At 38.9% G+C, this 27,410-nt stretch overlaps 1 protein-coding gene and 1 non-coding gene across 2 annotated transcripts; both read left to right on the plus strand.

Annotated features, from left to right (window-relative positions):
• Positions 1-27,249, plus strand: kdm5ba (lysine (K)-specific demethylase 5Ba). The gene is made up of 27 exons (XM_033966865.2): positions 1-338; positions 9,762-9,839; positions 10,842-10,964; positions 11,576-11,746; positions 12,461-12,586; positions 13,775-13,865; positions 13,974-14,068; positions 14,842-15,000; positions 15,553-15,672; positions 16,193-16,351; positions 16,736-16,917; positions 17,188-17,350; positions 17,495-17,614; positions 17,772-17,966; positions 18,506-18,687; positions 19,134-19,258; positions 19,781-19,931; positions 20,041-20,161; positions 20,581-20,936; positions 21,484-21,622; positions 21,939-22,118; positions 22,579-22,737; positions 22,834-23,265; positions 23,638-23,728; positions 24,150-24,334; positions 24,741-25,034; positions 25,952-27,249. The coding sequence occupies exons 1-27, from the start codon at positions 189-191 to the stop codon at positions 26,087-26,089; spliced, it is 4,485 nt and encodes a 1,494-aa protein (XP_033822756.1). The 5' UTR covers positions 1-188; the 3' UTR covers positions 26,090-27,249.
• Positions 8,706-8,834, plus strand: LOC117371721 (small nucleolar RNA SNORA14). Its single transcript, XR_004541473.1, has one exon. It is a non-coding gene; the product is annotated as a small nucleolar RNA SNORA14 (small nucleolar RNA).
• Positions 27,250-27,410: the final 161 nt, after the last annotated feature.

Here is a 27,410-nt window from a genome sequence, read left to right on the forward strand (position 1 = left end):
TCTACTTTATGCTGCGGAAGTAGACGGTACACGCATGTCTCCGCCTCCTGTCTCAACTCGATAACTCGATGAGTTCAATGAGTGGAGAGTGGACATGAACTAAAGAATCAAAATAAACCGAAACAGCTGTCCATTGGCGCGGGGGAATACGACTCATTTTTGATCAGGAGTCACACAAAGATGCAACAATGACTCAGCCTCCGAGTGAGTTCATTCCACCCCCGGAGTGCCCTGTGTTTGAGCCCAGTTGGGAGGAATTCTCCGATCCGTTTGCCTACATCAACAAAATACGACCCATTGCGGAGAAAACTGGCATCTGCAAAATCCGCCCGCCGCAGGTACGTGTCCTCCAAAGCTGCCCGTGTCCCAGGGTCTGGACGGGGCGCACTGTCTTTCGAAGTGGTCAATGTTAGAGCTGCAAAGTTGTGTTTTAGACAGGTTTCAACATGGCGGCGGTTTGCGGCTCAAGCTTTGGCCTGGGATCCACTGCTCCAACCAGCAGCCAACACAAATGCAGCCAATAATGCCATTCAGGGACAGTTTGGCAAATCCTCCACCTCAGCATCCATCTCAAACAACAATACACCAAACTCACTTTATTTTACTGAAAATCAATTAAAATACCAAGTTTTGATCAGTTCATTCTTTTTAGGTTCAACATTTTAGGCAAAGAAGACGCACGGAAATGGTCAACTCTTTGTGCCAACTTCCTTACCCATCTTTATTTGCACTTTAAAACACTTTGGAGGCGCAGTTTTGCGGACCTACTCAACCCTTTGAAGGATTTAGACCGTGTTAGGTAACGCAGCCCGTGTAAATAGGGCCTTTTTAAGCCGCAGTTCTCCACAGCGCCGTCTGTACGTGCCCCACGAAACAGTATTTATGGAGACAACCGTGCAGCGCGTTGGACACTCCAATTTCACATAGATTATTTCAGTTTTAATAACATTTTTATTTTTTTTTTACATGAAATTTGACTTAATCGTGATTTTAACGTTTCTGGAGTTGGAATGCAAGAATTGCGCACTAAATTACGCACAAAACAACTTGCGTATTGTCTGTTTAATTAGTACTTTTATCGCATTAGGTGGGTAGTTTCTCATAGTATTGGCTTTCCCATTTCAGATTTTATGGTGGTATGATTTCGATTAAACTAGAAAAGATGATAAATTGTCTCACGTAGGCTATTAATACCGTGACGCGACCTTATTCTGAAATGTCGCGATGGGAAAGACTGTTCAAAGGGTGTGTCCACGATGCAAATCACACTCAATTTACCATAAACTAACACATTACACGAAAGAATATCAACTCTTAAATTTCAAATATATGTCCAAGTATTACATTATTGATTGGGCATTGTGCCATAAGGTGCACTGTGACGCGTAATCTTGCGTTAAATTCAATCCAAACAATACTTTGTTGAAAAGTAGTTGGATTCTTGCGCCCTGTTTGCCCACATTGTCTGATAATGGACAGAGATAGGGGCACAAAGGGAGCTGGGTGTACATACGGCACCAGAGGCCTGTCCTACACAAAAGACACGACTCACCAATGTTTACCAGTCCCTCTTCCTGCTCTGAAAAAGCGTTTAAATCTTTATTGCGCACACCACGAGTCTAACATTGCACCTTCAGTTACATATATTCATGTTTGGCTTTGCTGTTTCAGTTGTACCATTGATTTTAGAAAGTAGACATCATGCTTTAAAGTCTTTTGGGGATATTTTGAATCTTGTAGATCTCACCATAAACCCCAGTAGAAGAGCACCAGTACCAATGTCCAAAAAGTGTTTACAAGCTGTATTGTTTTAAAACATAAATCATTGGTAGAATTACAAGAAATTAGTTTAACAGGTTTGTGATCACTTCTCAGTCTTGTCCATTAATGGACTTGTTTGTTGGCACTGGCAGAAATTATAGCTTCAACTAAATGTTTAAATACTCAATCTGAAGTACTATTTAAAGTGCAGTGGAAGTAGTTGTTGGTCGTAGTAGTGGTCAGTGGTGGAATGTAACAATGTAAAAGTAGTTAAGTACAAATTTAAGGTATCTGTACTTACTAAAGTAAATTTTAAAGTGGATACTTTTTACTTTCACTTCACTACATTTGAGAGATGGTATCTGTACTTTTTATTTTTAACATTTTCATAATTAAAGGAAAGAAAAATATACAGATAAGAACAGTCAGAAAAGACAATTGATTCCATTGTTTCTGCTGAACAAAATTCAGCACAAACATGTATAAAAATCACTATTTGAAGCTCTATTAGAGTAAAAAGTCAAAGTATTTCACGCAGATCTAAGTACATTTTTAAACGGGTACTTCAATACTTTTACTTAAGTATATTTTTTCATGTGATACGTAAGGTAGCTGTACTTTTACTTGAGTAACTAGTAGCAGAAGTCATAACAGTCAGTCGTAGTCATAGCAGTGTTATAGGAATAGTAGCTGTTGCAGTAGTACTTAGGCGCTTATACTACTGACAGTATACTTGTTGTAGTATTATCTATCTACTGTGAGATTCTGTTGAGTTGATTGCACCTTAAGCACCTCATTAACATACTTTATAGCCAAGGAATGTCAGTTAAAGTCTGTATTAAACTGTCCGGTCTCACCACAGAGCAGTTACTAAAAGAAGCCAATTGTATCTCTTCTGTTATAGCAATTTTACAGCTCGTTTGTAGAAAATTGACTCCCGGACATGCGCCATTTAAAGTCTTGGAGTTTATGCGTTGCCTTCACAAAAGATGAAAAGGGGGAAAAAAACATGAATTGTGGTTGTTAAGTTGTTTAAATCTGTTCTTCAAATGGAGCAATACTTTTAATGTCCTGTGATTCACAATATAAGGTCAGGCATGGACAATACAAATTAGCTCTGAATGAATTTCACATTAATATAAGCTCCAAGTGTCCTTTCTGATCTTTTATTTTGAAATGTTTCCGAGTTGAAACTATTGGCCCTAAGCCTCATTTATCCATTGTTTTTGCCTGAAGCCATGTTTATATCAGTGGGTCTTTGTGTGGATGTAGGCTGCTGCTGCTGCTGTGGGTATTTTTAACACAAACCTTCACTTCATCTTTCATTTTCTCTTGTTTCTCTGGTTGGACAAAAGAGGAAGTAGCTGTTTTTTAATGTACCTGGAGCATAACGGTAGTATGCGGTTACATTTAGTACCAGATTTTACTTGAGTAGTTTTAGATTCCGTAGTTAGATTTTTTTCCCACCTACTTGAGTAATATGTTTATAGACCTGTCACAGTCTATATCATTATATCGAATTGTCGTTCAATATATTATAAATGGAACAATAATTCTTGGACTTTTCATTTATACAGCTCAACTATATTTAACAATACAAATATGTTTATAAATCTTGATATTTGCCCTCTTAAATTTTCTACCCACTCAAACTCAGCCAACTAGAACCAATCCTGTGTTAGATCTGATTTAGTTTTTCCCATTTATGTGGTTTATTCTTTGAAGGTTTTGTGCATATCGAATAGTTTTGTGAATAATTTTGCTTTATGGTTTGGTTTCAATATTATCCTTTGTATCTATATTTACTTCGGCAATATATCACACTTTAAAATGCGTTATCGTGAGACCTAGTGTAATCTGTACTTTTGCTTGAGTGAAAGTTCTGGTTATTCTTCCCACTGTGAGTTTACAATGTTGACAATATGAGATGATTTGTATTTCCGGCTCTAGCTACAGACAGTTTGTACCCACCCATTCAAACCTACTGCCTAATACAAATACAAGTTTTTATTTTTTGCCCTCCTAAGTTTTCAGTCTTGCCCCACAAATTCCTCTTAAATGGTTCACAAAATCTGGTGTCTTTTAATGTTTTGTCCTTCCAATTACATCAACATAAAATGGGCTCTGCTAACAGCCTCAGTCTCAAAGCTAAGTCACTTTTATTAAAAATAAAACATAAAATAAACAACCTATTAAATTTCAAGTGAATTAAAATAAAGACTACCCAATTATTTTTATATGTAAAGTTTGCTGTGCTGTTTTTTCATATTTATAATGCCTCAAAAGCGATAGTGTTAGCCTTGAGACACAAACATCTCTCTTTCTAAACACAAAAGTGTTCTCTGGTGAAGTATTCACTTTAGCAGCTCCCTGTCCACCGCCTGATCTTTAAATATTAATTTGAGTGTAAATTGGCAAAAAACCCATAGAGATAAAATTGGGCAGGAAGTAGTGACACCAACAGTGAGGTCGTCAGGCGCTATTGTGCCCAGAGCCTATAATATTTTATTGGAATAACTGTCTGGACACAATATCCAATTTATTAACTCTGATGATATAAAGTATTTGGGGAAAGTAACATTCTTGTAGCCAAAATGGTAGAACAGTCCTCATACCTTATCCAGCCCTGCTCTGAGTTTTACATTAAGTGAAGCAGGAACAGAACATGCAAACTCAAAAAGCTCACTAGGCTTAAAGCTTCTCAATAAGAGACATGGTCCTCTGTGATTCAAATATCTCCCCATTGTCTAAAATAGGACAAGAAATACACTGTGTAATACCAATACGTTGCCCAGTGTGATTTTAAACATATAAAGTACTTCTGTTTACTGTTAGATAAGGTGGTGTTTTATGTTTTAATAATAATATTCTGTTCAGATTTTACACTTTAAACACAGAAGTTTTTATGCAGAATAAGACAGGAAATGGTGATACTTTAAAAACTGCCATTTCGTTTGGGTTGAGATTAATCTTTCAGACCTATTGTTACTCAATAAGTGAGATATTTACTCCAAAAATAGATCTAAATGGGGATCTGCAAAATCAAAGTGGCACAAAGTAATGACCCGTCTTTAAATGAGCGAGTGATATTTTTCTTCTTTTAATTTGCCGCCAGTTTACAGCCAATAAAAGACAGCTGAAGTCTGCGAAACAGTGGCCCCTCAGGGACCTAATTACACGCCGAAGTTGAGATGTGCAATAATCCAAATTATAGTCACCATGGAGCCTAATAGGGTTGTAAAAGTATCAAAAATCAGATGCTTATCGAAACTAGATACTCATTTGAGCAGGTATTGATACTAAAAAGTCACATTCACAGGACAGAAGTGAACGTTTCCTGAAGATTTAGAATGATCTTGAGTCAAATATAAGACACAGACTAGTATACACCCATGGACCACTGAGGGATTACACAGATATAAGGCCACATGGGAATATAAAAAGGTACTCCCATTTAACGTTGAAAATCGCATTACATTGTCTAAAACCGATTCCAATACTACAATGATAATTAAAAAACGCTTTGAGTATCGAAATCGAGTTTGAAATTTTACTATCGTGACAAGACTAGCACCTAATCCTTCTCTGAAATAAATCCAAAAGAAATTGTGTCATCGTTGCACACAAAATACAAAACCAACACAATATATGCTGCCCCACCTCTACTTCAAATCAGGCGGATTTAAAGCGACACTTATGTTTTCTGGTAGATTTGCCACCACATTTTCCACAGTATGGCATTAAACGTATCCCTCTCCAAGCGGGTGACGTTACTAGACCAAGTTACAGGTCAGATCTGTGCAGAGGCGATGCATCTTACAGTAAGAATGTGTCTATTTCAAGCAAGAAAAACACCCTATTAGTTTGTGATGTTGGTGGTGTTCCACAATATGACAACAGTCTCCAGACAAGCAAGTGGCATATTCTCCACCAGGAAAGTTGCATATTGCATCTTTAAATGCAGAAACACTGAGATGTTCTTTCCGTTAAAGGCTCATATTGTTACACAAAATTGGCAAATCAGTTTAAAAATACATTTCCACAAAGTTAATACATTTTTTTTTTTTTTCAAAGTTCAGACCCAGTATTACTAGGCCCTTCACAATATCTACTATATCGACTTCTCATTCAGTATATGGCAGATGGAACGATCATTTTTTGGGGTGAGTATTTACTTTGGGGACTTTTTGGGGACTTTTTGGGAACTTTTTGATATTTTTCCTGTTCTACGATTACGTTTGATCTGTGGAGGCTTGAATAAATAGCTTGTATATCTCATTATAAATACACACTAACTACTAAAGTCTTTTATTCAATTGATCTATTTTTGTGTAGTTTTTTGGGAAAATTGTACTTTAGGGTTGTTGTGTCAGTTGCATAAGTTGGTTTCAGTATTATCATTTATTATATATTATTAAGCAATAGATCGCACTTCAACTCTGCAAAATGTGTTATTGAGATAGGCCTGTGTATTATTCAGAGTTGTTTCTAGTCCCAAGCCAAAACAAATTCAAAAAGTATGTTGGTGAAACTTATTCAAATCATCTTTTTGTCTGAGAGTAACAGCTGTTCAGACGATTGGTTTGTATTTAAAAGGTTAAAATGCTGTCGCTGGTTGGTTACAGTTTCCCTTTCCTGTTCTGAATTTGCATTGTGGTTTGTTCAGATCTTGGGTATCAGAGCGGCCGACGTGTCAACAATTGGGTTGTGCCAATGCCTAATATAATGCCTAACCAAATTAAACTGAGTAGAGTTAGGCAGATTATCACATTATCGAGTTTTTTCTTTATCATAAGATGCTCATAAAACAAATACAGTTTAAAGTGGTATTTGGGTAATTCTATAGTAATTTCACATTTGTCTGATATTTAATACAATTAAAGTAATGTTGTAGGTCTTTACTGTATAAAAACATCTAATCTAATCCAGTCACTTTTTACCAAACTCAAAACTGTATTAAATATTGGTTGAAATTATATGGTTATTCAATTTTGTTTTGAAATGTGTAAATATTGCATATAAAGTAGTTCATAGTTCAAATCCATTACTTGTTATTGTAACTAGTTCATGATGTGTAACCTTACTTAATATGTCCTGTTTTGGCCAAAAGTACATTAAAAGCACAAAATATACTGTCTCTTCTAATGCTGTTATTTCACGCAAAATTTTAATTCACCCTCCTCTACATATTACTTGGTAGTTTAGTTTGTAGCTTTTCTGTGTATCCAAAACATACTCTTGAGAATTGATGCAAGAAAATATAATTTGCGTGCCCATATTACACTTACTTGGAATTTTATTTCATTCTCACATGTTTCACACACAAACCCTGCATATATTATATATTGCATCTCAAACTGAAAACACTCTGTTCCACCTTGTGATGTCATATGGTAAAACAGGAAGTACTCCAGTGTTTTTAAACTCCATACACCTTCACTAGAATAATTTGGATTATTTCAGGCCTGGAATTGCTAATCTCTACTGAACTAAAGGTAAAAGGAGCTGCTAATGTGAAAACTACCACTACATGAAATCACAAGGTGGGACAGAGCATTTTGAGCTTTGGAGATGGTACAGATTAATAATTAACGGTTACTCAAAACATGTGTGAATGGAACAAAACACAACTCCAGGTATGTTTCTGACAAGGTAGCAGCATTACAACATGACTTAAAGCTCACTTAAGTCAATTTTAAATACTATTGTGGTGCATTTAAATACATCACAGCAGTAATGCAATGTATTTATTTAAAGAAGGGGTACTATGCAATATCAATTTAACCTGGCGATCAAATTATGTTATGCGTGAAGAATTAATACCCCATAGTGGTAATACCCCCTCTTTAAGAATATGTTCAACCAAATATAACTGTTTAAATGCAACTTCTTACTCTCTGTCTCTGTGTACAATGATTCCACTGTTTTTGGGAAGAGAATCTAATCTTTTTTAGTTTCATTTGGCCTTGATGCTACTCTCAAACTCAAAAACTCTCCAGTATTTTTACACAGAATTTCAAATATTTTGGTTCAATTATAACCTCAAGTTTCATAGGCACGTAAAGGTCACAGTTACGAGTGGTAGTAATCTGGATAAGTAGTTTATTCTTAAAACTATTGTATGCAGTGCGGTAGAGTGGTTGGTTTAGTTGGTTGCTGGTTAAATTCTCAGGATAATCTTTGGCTAGAGTGTGCATGTGCTCTCTGTGTTATTTTGGCAGAGTGGTTATCCTGTCTTCTCTCTTTGAGGGGGTTGTGGGTTAGACTCCAGATCTCTTTGAACTAATGAGAAAAACATATTGAAAGTCACTTTGTTTTGGTCACACATTTCTTGCCCCCTATGGAGACACATACTTTGGTGTGTTCACTGCATTCTTGTCTATGGTTTTAGTGTCGTCACACTGTTAAAATTTCAATACGACAGAACAGAATAGACTTGATATTCAACATAATGAAAAAAACACCCTTTATTTAGACCAACAGAATGTGATTTGCAACATTAAATAATAGTTCTTTTTATATTCCCATGTGGCCTTACACGTTGTACTGTTTAAATGTTATGCAAAAAATGGTAGTGTATTTCAATGCTGAGTGTACATAAATGAGGTCATTTGAGTTAAACATTAGCAAACTACTCACTTCCTGTTGGTTTGAGCTGCTGTGTTTTAAATGTTGAAGGTGTCTAAAAATGGGTAGGAAGAAGTTAAACGCATTACTTTACAGGGCCCATATTATGCCATTTCCTGATCTATGTTATAATGTTGTTTCCTCATCACAAATATACTCGGAGTTGTGTTTTGTTTCATTCACAAACCCTGCTTATTTAGAATGGGTTCTTCTTCAAACAGAAAACACTCTGTTTTATCTTGTGATATCATGTGGTAATACAGGAAGTGCTCCACGAGGTTCACTAGAATCATTTCAGACCTGGAATTGTCAATCTCTGGCATCCTTGAAAACCCCTCAGTCACTTCAATAGTCCCTGGGACAAGAAAGGATGCAACAGTGAACTTGGAACTCCAAAGCTGAGAGTAAATCCCATGGCTCTTTGCTATTTCACCTCTAAGACATTTATTACAAAAAAAAAAAGAAAAAAAGGAATTGTCAATCTCTACCAAACTAAAGGTAAAATATAGCTGTTAAATTGAAACCTACCGCTTCATGACATCACAAGGTGGAATGGAACGTTTGAGCTTTGAGCAATCCTTTATTAGTCCATCTACATCTTCAAACATGTGTGAATGATACAAAACACAACTCCAGGCATGTTTTTGAGGAGGTAACATTATAACATGGTTTGGAGCTCACAAAAGTCCATTTTGTCTAACATAAGATATTTTAAATTTGCACCATGTAGCTTTTCTAGTGGAAGATATACCACCTGCTTGTTTCTGTGGAGATGTTATTGCTTTGACTTGTATGATTCACAGTATGGCTTTAAACATATCTTGCAGTATGGGGTCCCAGGTTCAGGTAACTATTTGCACAAGCTCATACATCTTTATTCCCCTGTGATCGCCACAGTTTGAACAAAATGAATTCTGTATGTTTCACACATCTTGTGACTTGTGTGGAGCAAACCAAGTCTACACCAGGACTCGAGCAGGACTCGAGCAGGACTCGAGCAGGACTCGAGCAGGACTCGAGCAGGACTCGAGCAGGACTCGAGCAGGACTCGAGCAGGACTCGAGCAGGACTCGAGCAGGACTCGAGCAGGACTCGAGCAGGACTCGAGCAGGACTCGAGCAGGACTCGAGCAGGACTCGAGCAGGACTCGAGCAGGACTCGAGCAGGACTCGAGCAGGACTCGAGCGGGCTCAAACCAGAGCAAGTGTGATCACAGCCTCAGTCTCTCCCCTCCTTCTTTCTCTCTTTTTCCATCTCCTCTATTATATAAACCTCTCCTCTCTTCATCTAAACTACCCACAATGCCTCTGTGACATTTGTTTTCGGTGTTGACTTAAGCTTCTGTTTAAACTTTCCCAAATGTTCTCTTTCAGGAATGGCAGCCTCCTTTTGCCTGCGACGTCGACCGACTCAAGTTCACACCGAGAATCCAGCGACTCAACGAGCTGGAGGTATAACATTCAAATGGAAAATATGTTTGGTCCTAATACTGAGATAGGCGGAACTTTTCATATATTAAAAATATCCAAGATATATTGTGATGTTTTTCTCTAGTCCCTCTGCCTATGTGTTTTCTCAGTTTGTGTTTAAACAGACACATCTGAAAACCAAGTGAGAATTTGCTGGGTTTCGGATTACACCACAACAGATCTACAGATAAATAGAGCGCGTCTTCTTTTTTACAGTTTAAACATTTTATAACAAAGGCAATTGATAAGATATTTTATTTAGATTTGTTCTATTGTATTCAGTGGTTATACAAGTTAACATAGCATTTTTATGTCAGGCATCCTGTTGACTTAAAGAGACGTCCTTTTGAATTAACCTATAAAAAATGGCTACTCCTCAAGAGAAGGCACAATGCACATCATGGTTTGAGACAAAATGGGAAACGCAGACTCAATGAAACTACAGAACAAAGTCTGGAAGAGATCCACCATCACGTCTGTCAAGTCATGTATGACACAAGAAATTGTTGGATAGAAAGAAGTGGGCAACCAAGAACATCTGAAGTGCCCAACAGGTTTTGCCTTTGTCTCCTGTCTCCGCCGGGAAGAAGACATTACTTGACATCAGTTTGTGAACTCTCCCAGGTCTAAGGCTAAGAGGTGACTAGGCCGCTTTGGAATGAGAACGCAAAACCTATACTTAAATAAGAGGAATGTTACGCTCAAAAAAAAAAAAGGTCAACCAAAAGGAAAAAGCAGTGATGCAAATAATCACTTAGTTAGTATAAAAACATTTTTACTAAAAACTACTAAGGTGTAATATCTGAATTAAGCTTATATTTTCAACTTTTTCTGAAACACATATATGTGAAAGTCCACATAAAGCCTTTTGCTTCCTTACGTAGGCATAGAGGACTATCTCCGAAAATCAGCACTTGTATGGTGTGATAAAAGTATTCATAAACCTGAGTAAATGTAACTCACTGCTGCCCCCTGTGGTTGCAGGCTCAGACCAGAGTCAAACTGAACTTCTTGGATCAAATTGCAAAGTTTTGGGAACTTCAAGGATCGACCCTGAAAATTCCTCATGTGGAAAGAAAGATACTGGACCTGTACCAACTCAACAAGGTCAGTCCCACACAAATATTCATGTGTTTTACTGTATCAAATTAAACACAACCGTACACTCTGGAACATGGAGCGTTTTTGCCTTTTATTTCTCAAACAATATTGAACAGTCTAGAGCTAAAATAAAAAAAATAACTTTTATGGGTTCACATCACAAATCATAAAACGTATCTGTCTCCATGGTGAAAGTCCTGAAGTGGCTTTCTCTTGCCATCTCCCTTTTCTGTCTATACGTGATGTACTACTAGAAGCTTACACAGTGTTGTTTTAACTGAGGCAAGTAGGAAACAAAAGAAATCTTGTAGTTTAATACATTTGAATTATAAAATGTATATAAAACAAGATGATTGGTTTTCTTTATAAATTATTGATTACAAGCACAATGTTTCAATTTCCTCTCTTTCTTCCACTCTTCTTCCCTCTTTCACTTTCCCTCTTCCTCTCTCACCCTCTCTCTCTCTCTCTCGCTCTTTATCTTCCTCCCTCTGGCTCTCTCTGTGTCTTTCTTTCCCTGTGTCTCTTTCTGCCTCTCTTTCTGTCTCTGTCTCTATCTCTCTGTCTCTATCTCTGTCTCTTCCTCTTTCTCGCCCTCTCTCCCGTTCTCTCTACAGTTGGTACACGAGGAGGGGGGTTTCGAGGTGGTTTGCAGAGATCGTCGTTGGTCTAAGATTTCAGTGAAGATGGGGTTTGCTGCGGGTAAAGCCATCGGGTCCCACCTCAGAGCTCACTACGAGAGGATCCTGTACCCTTATAACCTGTTCCAGACCGGGTCCAACCTCCCGGTACAAACCCTCCATCTGTCTCTTATATTAAATCTTATTGGGGTCAACACATCTCCACAATGTTATTTGATAAGTTGGCAACAGTGAGTGAAAATTGTGTTATTCTTTTTGGACATTTATATTTAAAGGGCCCATATTATGCTATTTTCTAATCTATGTTATAATGCTGTATCCTCATCACAAACACAGCTGGAGTTGTTTTATTTTATTCACACATGTTTAACACACAAATCCTGCATATATTTTAGTTCTTCTGTCTGTTCCACCTTGTGATGTCATGTGGTTATACAGTTAAACATGTGTGAATGAAACAAAACACAACTCGGCATGTTTTTGGTGAGGCAACAACAATATAACATAACTTAAAGCTCAAAAGAATCTGTTTTATGTAATATAGGACCTTTTAAAGTGTTTGCCAAAGACATCATATAACAACCACATTGGCATTATTATTCTGTATAAAGCAAATGATAGTTAGGATTATCAAAATACAATTACAATGGCTTCAATAGTCCATGATTCATGATGCTTCCCACGCACTGTTGCTTATCAGTATGGGTGAGGTTTTCATATCAGTTCATATTTCATTGCAAAGTGAAACCAGTTTTCCGTACAACAGTTAGAATGAATGCTTTTGACAAATTGTGCAGTCCATCATGTTTAAAATGTACCTGTGTTCACCGCTGTAAAGATTGACCTTTTGTGTTTTTGCAGAAGGCGAGTTTGACGAATGACACAAAGGACCAGGAGTACACGCCCCACGACATCCCACAGAGGCAGTTAGTGCAGCCCCAAGAGACCTGCACCATCGCACGTAGGGCCAAACGCATGAGGGCTGAGGTGGGTTTAAGCATGTTTATTTCATGTCTTCTTTTGTATGATGTTTACTGCCAGTGTATCTGCCCTGCCCACTTTTGACTACTACACCGAATGTTCTTTGTGGTGGCATTTCCGGTTAAGCGGGAATCCCATTCATTTAAGGGCCTATTTTTTTCATCTATATTATAATGTTTCCTCTTCACAAACATACCTGGAGTTGTTTTGTTTTATTCACACATGTTTAATACACAAACTCTGCATATTTAGGCTGAGTACTTCTCCCAAACCGGAAAACTCCTTGTGATGTCATGCACCTCCACACACCTTCACTAGAATCCTTTGGATAATTTCAGCCCTGGAATTTCCCATCTCTACTGAACAGAAAGTAAAAAGTAGATATTAACTTGAAAACCCACTACATGATGTCACAGTGAGGAACAGAGCATTTTGAGCTATGGAGATGTAGACAGACTAATAAAGTGTTACTCAAATGTGTGAAAGAAACAAAACACAACGACAGGTCTGTTTTTGCGGAGGTAACACCATTATAACATGGTTTTAAGCTCACAAGAGTCAATTTGCGTAATATAGGACCTATATTAGGATAGATTTAGAATTTGAGAAAAGTTTTGCTGCTAAAATATGATATAAAGTGGGTTGATTAGTGTAAAATGTTCAGTGTTCATATGACCAACAATGCGCCGATTCTGTTGGAGAAATGGCTTTGTAGTCTGTCAAGTCTTAAATGCTGTCAAGATTGGCAGCCCCATGGAAAATAATACAACCTAAATGATGGTAGCGGTGGCAACAAGGTGAATAGTGCAGGGATGGATGTCCAAACTGAGGCCCAGGGACCAAATGTGTACCTTAAAACTTTTTTGTTGGCCTTCAGGCTTCCTTTTGAATGGACCTAAATGATCATTGTCAGTACTTTGTGTGTACTTTAAGTATTTCTACCATTAAACATTCATTGTAGGTCTGTATTACAATGCAGAGTGATGTTATTGAGGTTATAAAGTATTTTCAAAGGTACAAAGAGTCTGTCAAAACTATTAAGTGGTAGAGTTGTGTGTTGAGTCTCATCAACTGAATTTATCAACAGTGAAATCACTTACGCCCCATGATCTCGCCTTATCTTGGTTGTATGCCGTGACTTTGTTTAGTTTTGTTTGTGTGCCACTAAAATGTTTTTTAATATTCACTTCACAGAAAATCAAAATTGAACCTGGAGAAATCTGTGATGCTCGTCCAGCTCTGAGGATGAGGAGGATGGGAACCTTTCCGGTCAAACGAGAACAAAGTAAGTGCTCATGTATTATTTATTTACAGATTTAGAACTTTTCCAACTTTTTTGAAGGGAATAAAGTCTAAAGAAGGTTATTAAAAATTGAAATGCATTTTCTTCCAGCGAGAATGGCGATGATGGAGATAAAGGAGGAGCCCGAGGAGCCAACTGACATTGATGAAGCTGCTTTGAACACCATCAACAAACCATCAAATAAAGTACGTTTTAATCATGCATAATAGTCTAATCCTTCAGGTTCCTTAAGCCCTTCCTCATGACCATGTATTCTGAGTGGAAAAACTCATAATCAAGACCATTTTTGAATTATGTGTTTCCTATAAAGTAGTAGTAGTGAAGTAGTACATAATAAAATATAATAAAAATATAAAAATAAACATATTTATTTTATATATTTTTTATACTTTTAATAAATGTATTATTTTTATTTTAGATATAACATAAAAAATACATACAAAAAGACAAATAAAAATTACAAAAAAAAAAAAAAAAATTATACATACATTTTATATAGCACTTTTGAAGAGAGACTCAAAACACTTTACATAAGCAAGAAAACACACTAGAGTACTGTAAAATAAACTAAAATTAACAGACATTAATGGAGATTGTCTGTGATGTGAAACAGATGGATTTTTTACAGTTAAAAAAAAAAAAGCAACTGGGGAGTCTGAGTTTCTAATGTGAAGGGAGAGAAGGTTCCAGTGGGTGGGGCCAGCAGTGGCGAATGCTCGTTCCCCCGAGGTCCGGTGCTTTGGTTTGTCTGTGGGAGTGAGGAAATTGTAAGTTGTAAGAAGACAAAAAAGGTTTAAATTAAACCAGCTGTGAATAGATGATCTTCTTATACTTATGCTTTTATGCTAACATCAGCATATGCATGTTGAGGCTGTTTGCTGGCATATTAAGTTCATGTGCATCTGTGTCTAAATTCATTCGTTCATATCCCCTTCATTCTTTGTGTCGCCCCCTGCAGGTGGACCAGTACATGTGCCTGGTTTGTGGACAAGGAAACGCAGAAGATCGTCTTCTTCTGTGCGATGGCTGTGATGACAGTTACCACACGTTTTGTCTCATCCCACCGCTCCATGAAGTCCCACGAGGAGATTGGAGGTGCCCCAAGTGCCTCGCTCAGGTGCGTATACTGCCCCCTGAAGGACATGTCCCCACTACAGCCCCTAGAGAACATGCAGACTGGTAATTGGGGGCAAAACCGCACCCTGTCTGGCACCTGAATCCTTTTGTGGCACTTGGTGTAAAAAAGTGCAAACACACCCTTTGTGAAAGCACACCAAGTACCGCAAAAGAAAAGATTTGGCTTTCCGAGGACTACCAGATCTAAACCAAGTATATAACAGGACTATTCCAGGTCTAATCTAGGGCAAACCCAGGTCTAAAAGTGGACTATGTAATTTCCTCTGCAGTTCTTGACAAATATGATTCAGGGGAGGACAAAAAGATTGATCATTAGACTGCTAAGTTAGTTTTTTTTTTGTTTTTTTTTATTATCCGTCCCTATTCAAATAAACCCAATACATAAAAAATATAATGGGTTTTTAAATTAGGCTAACCCACAAACCGAGGAGCTGTCCAAGTACCACCTGAAAGAGCATGTACCACAGATTGAGAAACACAGCTGTTATATTTTTTAAAAACTGAAGTCACTCCTTGTATATTTGTGTTGTAGGAGTGTGGGAAACCTCAGGCGGCGTTTGGGTTCGAGCAGGCGAGCAGGAGCTACACACTGCAGGCCTTTGGAGACATGGCCGATTCATTCAAGTCAGACTATTTCAACATGCCTGTTCACGTGAGTTACATTTGACACATTTTGAAAATAAATCATAGGTAAAAGATTAGAATTAGGAGAAAGAGAATTGTGTTGTCCTGCAATAGTGAAAAGGCAATTCAAAACTCCACTATAGTGTGTAAAATATAAAATAAAATAAATAAATGGTAAAGAGGTTATAGCCAATTATTTTCATGTAATGCTATAGTACAGATATGTTGTAAAACCAGCTCAGAGTGGTGTCATTTTAAGCTATGTGCATCTAATAACAAAGCATTTTTACTGGCCGCAAACCAGGAAGTAAGGCTGGATCCGCAGGCTTAGCAGCCTTAGCAGGCTCCTTGTTGTTGGCAGTGGTGTGGAAGTTGCTTTAAACTCATTGTGGTGAATTATTGGATGCTATAAAAGGTCTGACCACTGCAACTGTTAAAATGACCAGATTTTTACTTTTAAAACATGAAAAACAGAACTAGTTACAGCACTTTTTTAATTCCTTGTTTACTTAAATTTGTGTGTTTTAAATTGTCTTTTTGTCCTGTAGATGGTGCCGACGGAGTTGGTGGAGAAGGAGTTTTGGCGTCTGGTGAGTACGATCGAGGAGGACGTGACGGTGGAGTACGGAGCCGATATTGCCTCCAAAGAGTTTGGCTCTGGTTTTCCAGTGAAGAACGGACACTTCCAGGTCACTGCAGAGGATGAGGTATGGAACACAGCTGCAGCACAGCTTATTGTGTCAAAGGCAGAGACGTCACAGCTTTTTGTATTTTTCCTCCCTTAACACAATATAATACATTGAAATATGTTCATGAAAAAAAATCATGCATAAGGAATAGACAACTAAGAGAAAAAAAACTGAAATGCAGTTAAGTTTCTAACCACAAGAGCAGTGATGCAAGGTCTGGATATATAAAGAAAAAATGTTATCACAAAGATAAAGCAATTGAAAAATGGAATATATAAAATAATTGTTTCCTAATTTTATATTTATTCTCCCTTTCTGCCACATCTCACCTGATACTGTTTTTGTATTCCTGACCCTTTGTCTCCTGCTCTCCTGTGTAACTGATCAGTGTGACTCTTTCAGCATTACCTGAGCAGCGGTTGGAACCTGAATAACATGCCCGTTCTGGATGCCTCGGTTTTGACCCACATCACAGCCGACATCTGCGGCATGAAGCTGCCCTGGCTCTATGTGGGCATGTGCTTCTCCTCCTTCTGTTGGCACATCGAGGACCACTGGAGCTACTCCATCAACTACCTGCACTGGTAAATACATGGACGTTTACTTAGCAGATGCTTTCACTTTTATTATAGGCCCATGTCTATTTCTTTAAATCAGGCATATGTGGAGGGGCCGGACCAACGTGATAATTTGTGTAACAAATGCTCCTAAGCAAATTTCTATAAAATTGTGGCTTCTGTAATGTATTATGCTGTGAGAATTATCAAAAATATGTGAGGGCCAAATTAAAATGGGTGATGGGCCCTAAAATGCTCGGGTGTGCCCTAAACAGTTAGTGTTTGTTGTCATTTCAGGGGCGAGCCGAAGACATGGTATGGCGCTCCCGGTTATGCGGCTGAGCACCTCGAGGCTGTGATGAAGAAACTGGCCCCGGAGCTGTTTGAGTCTCAGCCTGATCTGCTGCATCAGCTGGTCACCATCATGAATCCCAACACGCTCATGAACCACGGTGTCCCGGTGAGTCTAATTCTGATCTGAATTCTGAATGCTCTAGTTTGAAATGGACAGATTTAATTGCAATTGAATTGAAACCAAACATTATTAATAATTTCACAGCTCTTTAGACGTTTACACTTAAAATTGATTTTCTGACCTTTCCAGATCTTTCGGACAAACCAGTGTGCGGGAGAGTTTGTGATTACTTTCCCCAGGGCGTATCACAGTGGGTTCAACCAGGGCTTCAACTTCGCTGAGGCCGTCAACTTCTGCACCATGGACTGGGTAAGGAAGAGTACTCGATCAAAATAACATACTGAACTACAGTTCAATGAAGTGCTTCATGCTCCGTTATATAATCTATAAATTATGGTAATACTGCTCTAGTATATATATATATATATATATATATATAAGTTCTAAACTGGCCTCTTTCTTCCAGATGCCAATTGGCCGCAGTTGTATTGATCACTATCGGCAGCTGAGGAGATACTGTGTGTTCTCTCACGATGAGATGGTCTGTAACATGGCTGTGAAGGCCGCCACCATGGAGGTCAATCTGGCCTCAGTTTTGACTAAAGAGGTTCAAGACATGGTCCAGGAGGAGGAGGATCTCAGGAAGAAGATCACTAAACTTGTGAGTGGCAAAATATGAACATAAGTTATTCTTGGCTGTTTTTTTTAATCATATACGTTTTTATCTCACAATTTGTCAGCATATTCCCCTGGCCTAATGGAGTTTGAGGTTTAAATCTTCACAAATTAATTTAACCATTTCATTTGGCATTTCAGATTACAAGTCTATGAGCCCCAAAGCATTATTTATTAATGCCAATACTTACACTGAAATAATATTGAGCTAATGACTATAACATTAATATTTTTAGTAACATACATTCAAGAATACTTTGCAGAATATTATGTACATTTATTTCTCATAGCTGTACTATTTTTATTATGAAGTTGCATGCCAATATGAAAAGTACTTTTTAGTTGACTAAAAAGTAGTTTTCATATTGTAAACATGTAAACAGCAAAATCAGCTCTTTTCTTTCTGATCAGATCTTGTGGTTTGCACGTCTTCTAAAAATCAGATAAAGGAGAAATTTTGCTGTAAACAGGGCCCCTCTTCCTTCACCCCTCCTAACAAACTCTTGTTGCCCTCCCTCTCTCTAGGGGGTAGTTCGTTCCCGGCAGGTGGACTTCGAGCTGCTCCCAGATGAGGAGCGCCAGTGCACCCGATGCCTCACCACCTGTTTCCTGTCGGGGCTCACCTGTGACTGCTGCCCCAAGAAGATGGTTTGTTTGTACCACCTGCAGGAGCTGTGCCAGTGCCCCATCCATGCACTCACACTACAGTCAGTATTTATAAAATAAACAAAACTGGAATTCTGTTTTGATTTAGGGCATACACGTTGGTTTCAGCATCGTTGCATAATAGGGCTGCACGGAAAAATTTCCGATGTACAATGGGTTTGTGAAGAACTGCAATATCTATATTTTAATATTGTTTTTTATATAGTTTATAGTAAAACAAAAAAATACATGCTTTAATTTTCTAGTGAAACAAAACAAGTCTAAAACTGTCTTGATTTATTCCTAGATTAGGAAACTCATGAATAAAATCTGCTGTATTTAACATTAAATAAATATTTGTGTTATATTTGGTATGTTGCAATATCGACTATTGTCAGTATTTTGATATTGATACTTTACACAATACGGCTGCACGATGTATTGCTAATCTGCCATTCTCTTGTTGCACAATAATGTATTCATGATGTTTGTAAATGTATTTTCTCAGTTATAAGTTCACACTGGAGGAGCTCTACCCAATGGCTGCGGCAGTGAAGCATCGTGCAGAATCCTACAAGAACTGGCTTCGAGATGCGACTGAGATCGTGGAGAAGAAAGAAACTAATAAAAGAAGTAAGAATTCATATTTTCATACACTTAAACTGAATATGCTGAGTTTCATCCCTACTAACATCATCCTGGATTCATCGAATTGTAGTTACATCAAGCCCCGGGGAAATATGGCCACCAACTGAAGTTAATGGACCGTGCTCAATGTCGCATGTCGCTAGTTTAGCCTTTAGTGGCTAGGTACATCCAGGTTTTAAGACAACAAACGGATTGTGAGCTGAAAAAAAGTTTATGATCTGAAAATGGGCAATTGCCACAAAATACGACTTTTGTGAAACCTGTAGGTGCACTGTCAGCTGAACACGAGCAGTTTGTGATTACATTGCACTCTGAGAAAAAAAAATTCTGGGCAGGAGGGATTTTTTTGTTGTCATATCACTAATCCAACTCGAGACAGCTCTAAGCAGCAATACTCTATGCAGTTATTTTGATAGATTCTTGAGTTACATTCATAACTTTCGTTTTCTTTGTGTTTATTATTTTTTACTGATTTCATGTGTTAATAATCCTTTGCACTCCCCTCAGGCCTGGAGGAGCTGCACAGTCTGGTGGAGTTGGCAGAAACTGGATTTTTTCCCGATAAAAACCTCCAGGAACAGCTGAAGACCATCGCCTCAGAGGCTGACAAAGTGGCTGTGATGGCTCAACAACTCCTCAACGGCAAACGCCAAACCAGGTACGTCCTGTGTCCTGTATGCTGTAATAATAATGAACAAAACACACGTCTAGCCTGAATATAATCCTTCTGTTTGAATATAATGTATAATCTTTCTGTTTTATTGCAGGTTTCGTTCTTGTGGCGGTAAATCTCAGAGCCAGAATGAGCTGACGGTGGAGGAGCTGCGGTCGTTCGTTCGACAGTTGGACGCTCTGCCCTGTAACATCAGACAGGCCCCACTGCTCAGGGTGAGTTTGTTACATTCATTTTTTTATGTAATACTGCTTTTAGCATCATGAAGGCAATAAAGGTTGTAAAAGTTTTTCCTGTAAATGTTGGTGGATGTGGTCTGTTTTTGACCAATGACTATTTCACCGATTTTTCTAACTTTCTGTGGGTTAAATGAACAGTTTTATGAAGCCCCTCAAGTAGATTGTGATTTTGGGCCATACAAAAATAAACTGAAAAATGCTGCTAACCGTGTAAACAGTGTTGTAATAGAAAAAACTCCACTCTGGTCTCTGAGAGCTGTGAAAAGTTCTTTATAAACTCATCACATTGCTAGGTTAGGATGCTTAGAATGTGTTAGGAAAGTGACGTTTTTTAAAAATAGAAATCAAGTACAACGCCTTTAAAAATCTCCCTCTCCCTTGCCTTTCTCCTTCAGGATCTGTTGACGCGTGTGGAGGATTTCGAGCAGCGCAGTGCTCAGCTCCTGTCTGCAGACTCCCCCAGCCCCTCGGAGCTACAGGACCTGCTGGACCTGAGTCTGGGTCTGGATGTGGACCTTCCACAGAGGCCGGTGCTTAGGGAGAGGCTGGAACAGGCGCGGTGGCTGGAGGCCGTGGCCCAGGAGAGCTCTCACCCTGAGGCTCTGTGTCTGGACACCATGAGGAGGCTGATCGATCAGGGCGTGGGGCTGGCTCCACACGGCTCCGTGGAGAAGGCCATGGCCCGACTGCAGGAGCTGCTCACTGTGTCCGAGCAGTGGGAAGAGAGAGCACTCGGGTTCATGGAGAACAGGTCTGTTTAACCATGACAAATAACAAACGCAAAGATTTTTTTCTGTGCGGGAACTAGATCTTTGCCAGCTAAGGTGCAAAAAGCTGAGAAACAGAGTGGTTAGGAATTGAACCAAGGACCATCTTGCTGTGAGACAAGAGCGCTAGACCAGGAAAAGATGATTGATGGACTACTTTATTAAACTCTTGTGCGGAAATGAAATGTTCCCCGAGAGTTTGCAAAATGTTTAATCACAGTGCTCAGTTTCTCCCAATCACTTAACCATGTACACTGTGTCAGAGCATTTATAACTTTGGTCAGTGGTGTCCATTTTAAACCAAGTCCCAGCAAGGGGCCACAGGGCGGTGATCAATACCTACTTCTTTAAGTAGGCTTTAGGCATCTATTTTAGATCTGTATGCAGTTTGATGTTATTGGAATTACAGTGGAAGAATTACTTAAATTAATAGTTTAAGATAATTCAACACAAGGTGTGAAGGACAATGAAAATGCCTTGATCCATCATTTAGGCACCACTGACTTATTGACAAAGCTGATGTGGTTTCAGGCCATTCCAGAGCCTGGAGGACCTAGAGGGGGCGCTGCAGGAAGTGGAGAACATTCCTGCATTTCTGCCCAACTGTCTGGAGCTGAAGGACGTTGTGGAGAAGGCGAAGAGCTGGATACAGGAGGCAGAGGCACTACAGGTAATGTGATGAGGATCACCTTATACCTCCTTGTCAATGCCTGATCTCGTCTGATTTTTGAAGATTTTTTCTGACCTAGTTAGTATTTGGATGGAAGACTGCTTGTAATACTAGATGCCACAGTGGGGTATCAGTGGCTCTATTGCAAACTGTTTTTGTGTCGTTAAGGAAGGCACTGGATCCACCTTGTCTGGTATGAATGTGATATGTGTGTGATTGTAGTGGTAAGCAGCTATAGTGCCACCAGAGTATGTAATGAATTAATTTATGCAAAATTGTAAGGTGTAAATGTTTAATACTTGGTTGTTCTTCAAAGCTGGGTGGACGTATCCCGGTGCTGGAGAGCCTGTTGGACCTGGTGCAGAGGGCGGAGTCAATCCCGGTCAAACTGGACCCTCTGAGTCGACTGGAGGCTCTGGTCAGTGACGTCCAGACGTGGAAGGAGAGCGCAGCCAAAACCTTCCTCCTACGAAACTCACACTACTCTCTGCTCGAGGTAAAAATGGAATCTGAAGGCTTTATGAAGGAGATTACTTCTATTAATGTTATGTTCTTTTAAAGTAACAGAACTGTCTTTTTGTCTCCTCTACTAACCTCTGAATTCAAGTAGTTAATCAATTAAGTATGTAAGAGTGATTAGAAGAGTCACTTTTTAGATGTGTCATCTGATTTATAGTTTGTAGTTGCTGTAGTTGGACAGGGAAACATTAAGTAAATCCACACGTTCAGTTTTGTTTTTTTTGTTTGTTTTTTTTTTCATTTCTAAGGAATAGACCACTTAATGCCAAAAAAAAAATGTAATCATATCCAATCTGTCAGAAATGTCTTGAAAGTAGTGAAATCTTTGTAAGTGATAAAGAAATTAGTCTAGATAATTTTTGCAGGTTTGTATCAGTCTGTGAATAATCTAGTTTATTCTAAAATACAAAGCTGACTGACCTTCATATGTGCTTCAGGTGCTCTGTCCTCGCTGTGATGTGGGCCCTGGACTCTTGAGGTCAAAGTCTAAAAAAGGAAAAGAAACATCACCTTTGAGTAAAAGGAGCCCGTCGAGGCTGGACTCTGTGTGCGACGTGGGGAAGGCTCTGTCAGAAAGCAAAGACTCGGCCTCTGCGGTGAGTGTCTGCAGCCAAAATTAGGCCTCTCATGATAATTATATTAATTTTTGTCAATACCATCCACCCCTGATCCCCATTTATCTCCCTTTTCAGATGGCAACTCTGGCAGAAGTCCACCACACGGAGATGGAGCTGCTTTTGGCGCTCCGGACTTCCAACGAGTCCCGCTTTTCTACAGCTGAAGACTGCAGTTCTCTGGGCGTCTGCGTGTGCCAGAAGCCCCCCTCTGGAGCTATGGTGCGGTGCGAGCTGTGCAGAGAGCTGTTTCACTGCGGTTGTGTGCGGGTGGAGTGGGCGGAGCAGGCAGAGGGAGCGGAGCACGAAGATGCCTGGTTCTGCCCGTTTTGCCAAAGATCCAGGAAACCTCCTCTGGACAAAGTGCTCCCTCTGCTGGCATCGCTGCAGAGGATCAGAGTGAGGCTGCCCGAAGGAGACGCTCTGAGATTCCTGATTGAGAGGACGGTCCGATGGCAACACAAAGTCCAACAGGCCTGCTCAGACGGACTGCTGGAGAGACTGGGGAAGGTAAAAACAACTCGGTGTAAAATATCATTGAAGTGTAGGGCTGTAGTTGGCAAGAACATTTCTCTACTCTTTTTTTTTCTTTTTTTTTTTTTAACTACAGACCTGTGCATCAATTCAAAAACTAAATAAAATGAATACAACATACTAAAAGGGACTGTGGAGTAGAACCAGAAGAGTAGTTGACTAATGCCAATTTTGGCTCTGAGCTAAACCAGGACTAGAACAGGACAAAATCAAATCTGCTTGGGCTAAACTGGGCCCAAGTGTGAGTGCACCCTCAGACCCAGTTTTTGATTTGACGCTTAAATCAAAATGGAGCAAAAATGGGACAAGATCCAAAAGTTATATTTATATTTTTGTTTGTTTCTTCAGGTGAGAGGGAGCCACCGGTTGCCCTCACGTTCAGACTGGGAACGACACGGGTCACCTTTCTACACAGAGCACCCCTCTATTCCACTGCATGGTGAGTGCAACACTGCTTTAACATTGCTGCTCTGGTTCCTAAAAAGTACGAACGAGAAGGAACCAGAAGGTTTTTTCTGAAATTACTGATTAAAATTTTGGGAGGGCAAGCCTGAGCAAGACAGTAAATTTGTTTAAATATGATCAATACTACTGTTTTATGAATCCCAGTAGTCAGGAGGGATGAACTAGAACTTGGTATTTCAGTATGTTATTGTTTTCAGTCTGCTCCTCATATTGCAGTGGGCCGTAATAAAGACTGGTACAAAGTAAAAGTTACATTAATGTAATTACATGACCGGCACTAAGTTTGTTTACATAATTTTGTTTTGTCAGTTTATATAGCAACAATGTTATGAAACTACTCTTTAAAGTACATGTTACTGATTACCAAATCCCAAATAAATCCTGTTTCTTCTCAGCTCTTCCGTCTGAGTTGGATGAGCTTCTCGTGGAGGGCTTCCTTCTGCAGGTGACTCTCCCAGAGACGGAGCAACTTCACAAATATTTACTGTACAAACTGAGCCCACCCCCTGTGCCCTCCCCCAAACACAGTCCCGAGAGAGAGCACCACCATCACCACAAGAGGAGCCCACAGCACACCAAGGTACTGCTACACCTGTATTGGTATTAATAATGTGCGTATATGGTAAACAAGAGCAACATTTAATCTGGGGCAGTCTAGTACAGGTTTGATTCATTCAATATAATTTCAAAATGGAACAGATTTATGGTAAATTACTTCAAATTTTTGGAGCATGGTACATATAGTGAATGATACTTTATAAAATATGCCATATGTGTTAGAGTAGTGTTTATATGAAAATGAGAGCCATAATTGTAACTATAGTTCTATAAAATCCAAGTATCTGTCAGAGACTCATTTTTCCCTCAACTCAGAGCTCCATTGGCTCCATTGGGTAAAGAAAATTTCACCTTCCAGGAAACTAACCTACTTTATCTTATAATAATGTGTTCAAGCAACAACGTTCTCAGTGTGCTTTTCATTTCAGAATGGAGGCTCCAGTCCATCAAAAGAAAGCAGTCAGAGCAAACGGACCAAAAAGCGTAAGGACAGCTCTGACTCTCAGCTCAGCGAAAAAGCCAAGAAATCTCGTAAAAAGAAGTCAAAGAGGAGTAAAGAAAGAAGAGAAGAGAGGAGAGAAGAGCGGAGAGAGGAGAGGAGGGAGGAGAGCCGTAGAGGCAGCTGTTCCCCGGTCCACAGCTCTGACCCGGCTCCTTCAGAGTCTGAGGAGGACTACTCTCTGTGTGCAGCGCCGTGGTGCAGGGAGCCAGAGGGAGATGAGGTACATAAGCCACATAAAAGGCCCATAACAATAAATTTAGGGGGTGTACAATGTCATATTTTTGATGGAGCATTTGCCACTTGCTCGTTGCCATAGAGATGGAATTGCTTTGCCTATAATGTTCCACAATGTAGCATTTAGGCAGGTGGCAGGTCAGTGCTGTGGAGAGACGAGGCTGCTCACAGAATATCAACATATAACATATAACATATACATATCAGGAAAAGCAATAACATCTCCATGGAAACAAGCAGGTGGTGGATCCCACTCTAGAAAAGTTAGATAGAGCACCTTTCAGTACATAAACATTATACATACATTTTTGTGTCATAACTATTTGCAAAGAAGTCTTGAACAAACATGTTTTTTTTTCTTTCTGTACATTTTGTACAAGCAAATAAATACTGTATAGTTAAGCCTGTCACAATAACAAATTTTGAAGTGTGATATATAAACAATAATATTGAAACTGAACCATAAAGCAAAATTATCCCTAAAAAAAATTCTAAATGCATGATATTGTTATAAACAATAAATCAATTCTGCAATAAATAACAGAATGCAGCACTGAAGTAGTTGGTTTGGATCTTTAATGAGTCATAGAAGTTTATAATTCAAACTTCTACAGTTCAAATCTTATTATATTGCAAAATATTTAGCAAATATAATTATACATGATAAATATTGAACCCCAAAAATTATCTTTCCATCTATAATTTATTAAACGAATAATTGATATAGTAATCATGGTGACATGGGCCTATTAATAGTAACTATGTTGTTTAAAAAAAGTTCTAGGCTTGCAAGATATGGTTCAATGTCTATAATGCTACTCTATACTATACTCTATGTATGTAATATCTATGCTAGTATAATATAATACAGTTTAATGACACCGGTCCCCTCCTGTGTTTCAGGTGAACTGGGTGCAGTGCGACGGCAGCTGTAATCAGTGGTTCCATCAGGTGTGTGTGGGTCTGTCGTCTGAACGAGCCGAGAGTGAGGACTATATCTGTATAAGCTGCACACAACCCGACTACGACCGGGGCAAATGAACTCTCACCCCTGACCTCCTGACCTCCTGACCCCTGACCCAGTGTGCGCCCCCTGCTGTGAACATGGTGCTACTTCAAAACTTTTCCAGAACAGACTCCTCTCTATATCACTGTATTTTGTCTCCTCCCTGGCAATTTTTTTTAGCCATACAATCAACTGAACTAACCCCTTTCTCTTTAACTTTCCAAGACTTGATGTACAGAAAGGCAAGAGAGATGTTTGCAGCGCTTTTTTGAACTTTTGAACCAAAAGAGTTTGGCATCTTTTTAAAAATATTTTGAGCTATTCTTTTTCTCCAAATCAATATATTGTGGACTTTTTTCTTTGTCTTGTAAATATTATTTATCCTTGCAAAAACTGAGCAACTTTTGTTCAGTTCTGCTATCGATTCCTTCAGAGGCCTTTGTCAAAACCCAACACATGAAATTAACTTTATCAATTGTTTGATATTTAACGATTTGGGTGAATTTGTTGACACTACTTGTAATTTAAAGTAGTGACCCATTGTGCATAGGGTTTGCACTAATATTTTGCCTAGTCCCTAAAGATGCACTATGTAACTTTTCTGGTGGAGGGTTTGCCTGCAGCCACCTGCTTGACTCCATGGAGATGATAGTGTTTTTTTCTGAAATGTTCCACAGTTTGACAAGAAAGAAGTGATAAATAACTTTCTTGCATTTACTCATTTACAGGTGTTTTTATTGCTCAAAACCTTTTGAAAACATACATTCTTACTATCAGGAGATCACTTCTCCATGGATCTGAGATAGAACTTGACCTATTGCTGTCACCTGCTTGTCTCCATGGAGATGAATAAGCTAAAATTCACCAAAAAAGTTACTCAGTGCACCTTTTAAAAGCCTCTGACCCGGTTTTGAAGTCAGGGTTTTCTTTGCGCTGTCTGTGGAGATCTCGACGTTGGACCGAAAGATGGAGGGTGTATTTTGTCCTGCATCTTGAGGGATGTACATTTTGTTTGAGGGTGGACTTCCTTTCAAACTCAGAATGGAAAATATAATTGTGTTGGACTTAGATTAACACAGTGTGACTAATGCCACGGGTATAGGACCTTTCTCCTGCTCCTTTGGGTAAATAATATAATTCATATGTTGCAGTTTGCATTATAAATAAAAAACGTGTTGTTCCTGTCTGTCTGGAGTCTGACTACTTTTGATAGCTGCAGTAAAAAATTAAGTTTTTTGTTCAGAAATCTTATTGTGATTTTATGTGGAGTTTGCATGTTGTCCCTTTGTCTAGTTGAGTTCCTAAAACATAATGGGCTTTTCCTTTTAGCTTGGCGGTACTGAGCACGGTTATGGC

Source organism: Periophthalmus magnuspinnatus, chromosome 5 (genome assembly GCF_009829125.3).
Source record: "Periophthalmus magnuspinnatus isolate fPerMag1 chromosome 5, fPerMag1.2.pri, whole genome shotgun sequence".
Taxonomy (NCBI): domain Eukaryota; kingdom Metazoa; phylum Chordata; class Actinopteri; order Gobiiformes; family Gobiidae; genus Periophthalmus; species Periophthalmus magnuspinnatus.